The sequence below is a fragment of the Pteropus alecto genome, unplaced genomic scaffold (assembly GCF_000325575.1).
Source record: "Pteropus alecto unplaced genomic scaffold, ASM32557v1 scaffold37, whole genome shotgun sequence".
In the NCBI taxonomy this organism is placed as follows: Eukaryota; Metazoa; Chordata; class Mammalia; order Chiroptera; family Pteropodidae; genus Pteropus; species Pteropus alecto.
The window spans coordinates 19,296-25,913 of NW_006440605.1; the positions used below are offsets into that span (position 1 = coordinate 19,296).

At 41.2% G+C, this 6,618-nt stretch overlaps 2 protein-coding genes across 2 annotated transcripts in view; both read right to left on the bottom strand.

Moving 5' to 3' along the window:
* The window catches only part of LOC112484157 (mucin-16-like), a 10,229-nt gene extending 8,334 nt beyond the window's left edge, over nt 1–1,895 (bottom strand). The window contains exons 1-3 of the mRNA XM_025050533.1: nt 1,732–1,895; nt 1,091–1,126; nt 810–872 (exon numbers count right to left, since the gene is read on the bottom strand). Coding sequence (XP_024906301.1) covers nt 810–872; nt 1,091–1,126; nt 1,732–1,843 — 211 coding nt within the window. The 5' untranslated portion in view covers nt 1,844–1,895. The remainder of the gene's footprint in view (nt 1–809; nt 873–1,090; nt 1,127–1,731) is intronic.
* A 2,198-nt stretch (nt 1,896–4,093) lies between these two features.
* Nucleotides 4,094–6,618, bottom strand: part of LOC102897698 (mucin-16) — a 35,463-nt gene continuing 32,938 nt past the window's right edge. The window contains exons 13-14 of the mRNA XM_025050539.1: nt 4,260–4,384; nt 4,094–4,165 (exon numbers count right to left, since the gene is read on the bottom strand). Coding sequence (XP_024906307.1) covers nt 4,094–4,165; nt 4,260–4,384 — 197 coding nt within the window. The remainder of the gene's footprint in view (nt 4,166–4,259; nt 4,385–6,618) is intronic.

Sequence of the window (6,618 nt, forward strand, 5' to 3'; positions counted from 1 at the left end):
ATTTTCCCATCTAGATTTTGTGGGGCCTTCTCTTCTCACCGCTGGAATCTGGGCTGGGGAGCCCAGTGTGGGACGGGGACCTTTCACTCCTCTGGGGGCACCTCCACAGCCAAGACATCTTTCCCAATTTTTAAGCACCACATGTGGGTGTGGGACCAGCTCAATCTGCATCTCCACCCTTCCTACCAGTCTCAAGGTGGCTTCTTCTATATGTCTTTAGTTGTAGGACTTCTGTTCAGCTAGACTTCAGTGATGATTGTTTTGTAGGTTAGTTGTCATTTTGATGTGGTCATGAGAGGTGGCAAGCACAGCATCTACCTAGTCCTCCATCTTGACTGGAATCTCCTCTTTTATAACTATTATCAATTATAACTGCACATTCGATTTTGGTCTTTCTCAATACACTGAAAACTGGGTGAGGGAAGGGACCACACCTGACTTAACATCTTGTTCTTTCTGCCTAGCACAGAATATGTGCCTAATAAATATTTGTTGAACTCGATTCCTTGGTAGTCCCAGTGCTAAGTTTATTTACATACATTTTTATTTAACCTTCCCGACAACCTTATAATGTATTATTATTCCCATTTGGAAGGTGAAGAAACTGAGGCACCAAGAGGGTAAGTAAATTGTCCAAGGTAAACATAGCTGGGAAATGAGTAGGTCAAATTCTCTGCTCTTGAGGAGTTCAGAACAAGCCGAGGGTGCCCATGGCAGCTTTAGGTTCCTGAAACAGCAGCTTTTCTCTACAATTCTCAGGTTCTAGCTTTGAGGCTTCCTAGAAACAACTAGAAAGAGAAATCACCTACCTGAACTGGAGAAATGGGCTGGTACCACCGAGGTCCCTGGGAAGAGCATGGAGGTCACAGTAGCTGAAGAGAAATGGTCTGGAGTAAGAATGGGAACTCTGAGTGTAGCATGAATAACTCTGCGTGCATCTTTCCTGTCCAGCCCAAACCATTAATGTGGAAGAGGTGAGTGAGACTACCAGGTGTTCTGGCTTCCTCCACTGCCAAGGCCCTGGGTAGGGAATCAGTTGCTATCCACAAGGGGATCAGAGCATGTGGTCATCAGGGCCCTAAGTACTCACCACTGGGGTTGGTAACTGGGGTCTGATGTGTATAACCTGCAATGAGAAAAGTAGACAGTACTAGGATGCAAGCAGGGAAAGGATGTCCAAGATACAAGGTGAGGAACACAAGCCCCTACCACAAACTGAGATTCATATCTATACAGTTCAACAGTTATGATTCAGGAGCAACTATATGTTGTTCCTAAAGGGCTGAGAAATCTATGACTCAGTCCCTGTCTTCATGGGCTTACAATTTATTTGGAAAGTTAACTCTGTCAACATTTCTAGAACATGGGTTTGATAACTGTGCCTCTTAAGGTCTAGAGGGGATTTTGAGATATTGGTAGGGAGATAGATGAATAGCTAGACTCTTGAATCCTCATTACCTTTATTCTAGCCAGAGGGCTATTGTCATTCATCTGTCTGGAGGAAGGCTTTTGTGCCTCAGACAAGTGAAAAATCACTTCCCTGGAATGCTGAGATGTGAAAGAGAATGATTTGCAAACTGGAGAGTCTATGGGCATCTTTGAGTAACAAAGGGAGATTGTTCAGGCAGAATACCACATATAGGATGGGTCCCGTGACAAAATAGAAAGCATACATTCCCTCTGGAAGGCAGAATCTCAGCTTCAACTTATGGTTACAAAAAGGATGCTCACCATTAACATAGAGGCTGTCCTTATCCAGGGTGAAGAAGCCCAGCTGAGTGACACCATGGGTATGATGGCTCAACTCCCAGTACAGCTGCTCTCTGTCTAGCCTAGGACCCATGTGGTCAGGACGGTATCTGCACACAGTATCAATTCCAGTGGTTGTTCCATTTTTCTCAGGCCTGGGAAGAAGGGAGACAGGGATGAAGAGGTGAGGACTCCAGGTTGGGGGCCAGAGAAGCAGGAGGACTTATGGGCAGGCTGCAAGGGCCTTGATGCTCAGGAAAGGTTAGAAATGAATAGAATAGCCAAGGTCCCTGAACGCAGAGGATATAGCATCTCAAAATGCTGATATTTGTGCTAAACTTTAAAATGACAATCATATCAAGGCAACACACATCCTAACAAGAAAGCATTATAGAGGGGATGGAAGAAAAGCATCTGGGAATTGGACAAGGTTAAAAAAAAAATCAATGTTAGACTGCTTAAATCCCAGCTCTGCTATTTAATTGCCAGGTGACTCTGGGTAAGTCTCTCAAACTCTCTGTGGCTCATTGTTTTAGCACTTAGTACTAGTAAGTGCTCAATAAAAGGAAGCCATTTTTGTTAGGTATTAAGAGGGCTAACATTCTTGATATGAATAGACTTTTCAATGATTGAGCTTTTTAAAGGCAACACTGAGGACAAGCAGCCAGCCTAGGCTGGGGGTAGGAATGGGGCTGTGTGGTATCCCAGAGCCAGAAAAATCTCAGGGCCAGTGGAAAGGGTAAGACAATAGCATCATAATGGAAAGAAAATTATGAGAGTATCTTTGGAGATGTGGGCATTCCATCCTTAGACAAAAGGTCAGTGATTGGGAAATATCACACAAGAGGTAAGGTAACCCAAGTGCACATCTGGGGGTTCCCACATGCTGGAGTTATTCTCAGTACCTGGGTCAAGGAAAGATGGTGAACAATTTACTGCATGTTCTCCAGGTGTTAAGTTCTTTCATTTTAATCCTTACTGTGCTCACACAAGTAGCCACAAATTATTCCCTTTAATCAGAAGTGGAGTCCATTTCCCCATCTCTTGAATATGGGCATGGCCACATGACTGGCTAATGGACATTAGCAAGTGAGATGCAAGCAGAGGCTTAGAAAACATGTGTGCATTCGAGTTTGTCATTTCTTGCTACTCTTAGAACTCTGAGCATGTGAATTAGCCCAAGCTAGCCTGCTGGAGAATGAAAGGATGTGAAGGAGAACTGTATGGTAACCTAGGGCCTAGAGTATGAAGATGTTTCCAGCCAGCAGCTGACTGCAGACATGAATGAGCCTAATTTGAGATCAGCTGAGCCAACCCAGGCAGGAGAATCTCCCAGCAGAATTCAGCCTAAATCATCATCCAGCAGAATTATGGGCTAAATTTGTTAGAAAAGCAAATTTAGACACTCTAATTGATAGATAAGGCAGCTGAAGCACAGAGATGTTAAGTGACTTATCAGAGTCACACAGGCTTGAAATAAGGAAACTAGGATTTGAACATAGGCATGTCAGACTTCAAATAAATCTGTATAACAACTGTGCTTTATTGCTCAATAATTTTTCTGGGGATGGGCAGACAGCTCAAGTCCACCTCTGATTGGTCAGGATTTGGTTATTGCTGGGAGATAGTAGGAAAAGTGAGAGCTTGCTAGGTATTGTAATAGCAATTATTAGCCAAAATATGACAAAAGCAAAAGAGAGAATTAGGTATCCTCTAGAGCAAAGTTTCTCAACCTTGGAACAATGGACATTGTGGGTCAAATAATTCTTGGCCCTGGGAAACTGTCTCGTGCCTTGTAGGACATTTGACAGCATCTCTGACCTCATTGACTATAGGCCAGTAGCAACATCCACCCTTGAGTCATGGCAGCACCGGGATGGGGAGCATGGCATAAGGAATGCAGTCAACATTAATGTAATGGCTAAGCGGAGAGCCAGAGGAGAGAAAGAGCAATTGGGGGGTCATTTTATGAACTATATAAATGTCTAGCCAATGTACTATATACCTGAAACTAATAATAAAATTTTTTAAAAATGTCTCCAGACATTGTGAAATATCCCCTGGGAGTGGAATCACTCCTAATTGAAAACTACTGCTTTATCATAATAAAGCTGACATGATTGACAAATTGGCTTCTCGATGAGTTCTAAAGAAAGATCTTTCGGAAAAGTTTGACCTTATCTCCTGGGAAGGAAAGACTAAGAGAATTCTCTATTTTTGATCAGGGAAACAATGAGAGACAGAATGGAAGCTAGTTGTCAGTTGTGTTTGGGATAGTGGGCTCAGCATGTTAGGGTCCAGCTCATGGTCAGCCCCCATCCCCACATTACCTACTCTGATGTTCTCACCTGAGCAAGGTCAATCTGCAGCCAAAATAGAGGGGCCCAATACTGCTGTTCTGGAACAAAGGTGTGAGCTGGGAATGAAAGAGAGGAAGGTAAGCAGATGGGCCAAGGAACTAGGCAGAACAAAAGTAGGCATTGGAGGGTGAACATTGGAGGGGTTCTCACCAATCGATTCAAGATTTTCTCTGTGGTATTGAATATCTCAGAACCCAGATTCCCCATGCCCTCTGTGTAGCGCAGGCTGGTGATGGTAAAGTTGAGGGTAAAGGGCACCAGAGAAGGGCTCATTCCTGTAATGGGAAAGGAAAAGAGGGGGTCAATTATGATCTACAGCTGGGATGACTGTAGGTGGCAGGTCCAAGGTTGTCACTTTAGCCTTATTGTCTGACAAAGCAGGCCGAATATGCCCCCACTTGTGTCGCTTTTGCATCCAGCCAGACTTAGAAAGGCAGGGGACCTCCATACTAGCTGGATGATTTTAGCTGGAAAAAAAACCCTCAATTCTTTCCAGGCTAATATATCTAAAGATAAGCAATTTGTAGACATTTTGGTGGAAGAGAAGCAAAGTCACTCTGCTGCCCCCCAGGGCAGAGATTTCCCATAATCTTCTGACTTTACCACGAGAGATTGGGTAACTGCTGAGTGGTCAAGGCTGTCCTCCTATGAAAATGACCCCTGCCTCAGCTTTATTAACCATTTTGCAGAGTGGACTTTAGATAGAGGGACCACATCTCCTGGTTTTCCCTGGACAGTCATATGGCCGTCATATAAATAACAATTTAATGGCCCCTTTCTTTCTCAAAAGTGCTCCGCTACAGGAAAAAAAAACTGTATGGTAACCTAGGGCCTAGAGTATGAAGAATCAAAAGGCCAGAGGCTTGAACTGGGCAATTTACCCTTTACAAATCTCATCTGTGGAGCGGCAACAGTGTGCTCACTTTTGTACTGAGTACTTTACCTGCAACATCTCATCTCGCCCTCACCACAATCCTGAGAGATAACTATTACCAGTTCTATTTTACATATGAGGAAACTGAGGCTTAGAGAAAGTAAATTTTACCCAAATCCCACAGAGAAATAGCACAGCTATGATGCCTTTCAGCTCAAAAATAGATATATTTTTATTTGTATGTCCATGTTCACAGCAGCATTGTTTACAATAGCCAAAAGGTGGAAGCAAACCAAGTGTCCATTGACCGATGAGTGGAAAAACAAAGAACATATTCATACAATGGAACATTATTTATCCCTAAAAAGGAAGGAAATTCTGACACATGCTAAAACATGGATGAAATTTGAGACACAAAAAAAAACAAATACTATATGATTCCACATACAGTATTATATGAGGTCCCTAGAAGCATCGAATTTATAGAGACAGGAAGTAGAATGGTGGTTGTCAGGGGCTGGAGGGAGAAGAAATGGAGATTATTTTTTAATGGGCATAGAGTTTTAGTTTAACAAGATTAAAAGGTTCTGGGGATTGGTTGCACAATATGGATATACTTAATACTATTGAACTGTACACTTAAAAATGGTAAACTTTATGTTATATATATTTTACCACTATTTTTAAAATTTTTTTAATTTATATTTTAAACTAATGATATACATAAAAAATAGAGTTTTACTCTTTTTTTCATTCTTTTTAAAATAAATTTATTGAAGGCAAGTCCTAGTTATAGAGTTGTGTGTGAGGGAATGAGGGTATAATAGATAAATTTATAATAGAACTCTCATACTTCTGAAAAAATAAAACTAAAAAATGGACTCCTGTGGGTCATAAAGGAGAGAGCTTACTATCTGCTAAAACAAACAAAAGTAAAAATAGCATTCCCAAGAGGATAACAGGACCCAGGATATATAATAATATAACTCACAATGTCAGGATACTATCCAAAATTATTCAACTTACAAAGAACTGGGGTGGAGGAGACATAAACCCAACTGTCAAGGGAAATACAACTAACAGATGCAAACTCCAAGGCAAACCAGATGTTAGAATTAGCAGGCACAGATTTTAAAGCAGCTATTATAACTATGTTCCATGAGGTAAAAGAAAATACACTTGAAATCAATGTGAAGATAGATGTTCACAACAGAAACAGTAAAATCATTTTTAAAAAATCAAAGGAAAGTTGTAAAACTGAAACATACACTATATCAGATAAAAATTCACTTGATAGGCAGGACAGAGACAACAAAGAAAATGTTTGGTGATTTTAAAGATACATTAATAGGAATTATTAAATCTGAAGAATAAAGAGAAAAAAAGATTGATTTAAAAAATAAACAGATGGAGAGGATGTGGAGAAAAAAGAACTCTCATACACTGCTGGTGGGACTGCAAATTGGTACAGCCACTGTGGAAAACAGTATGGAGTTTCCTCAAAAAACTAAGAGTTGATCTACCATATGGTCCAGCAATCCTTCTACTGATTATTTACCCCAACGACTTGAAAACCCATATCCGAAAAGATATTTGCACACTGATGTTCGTAGCAGCATTATTCACAGTGGCCAG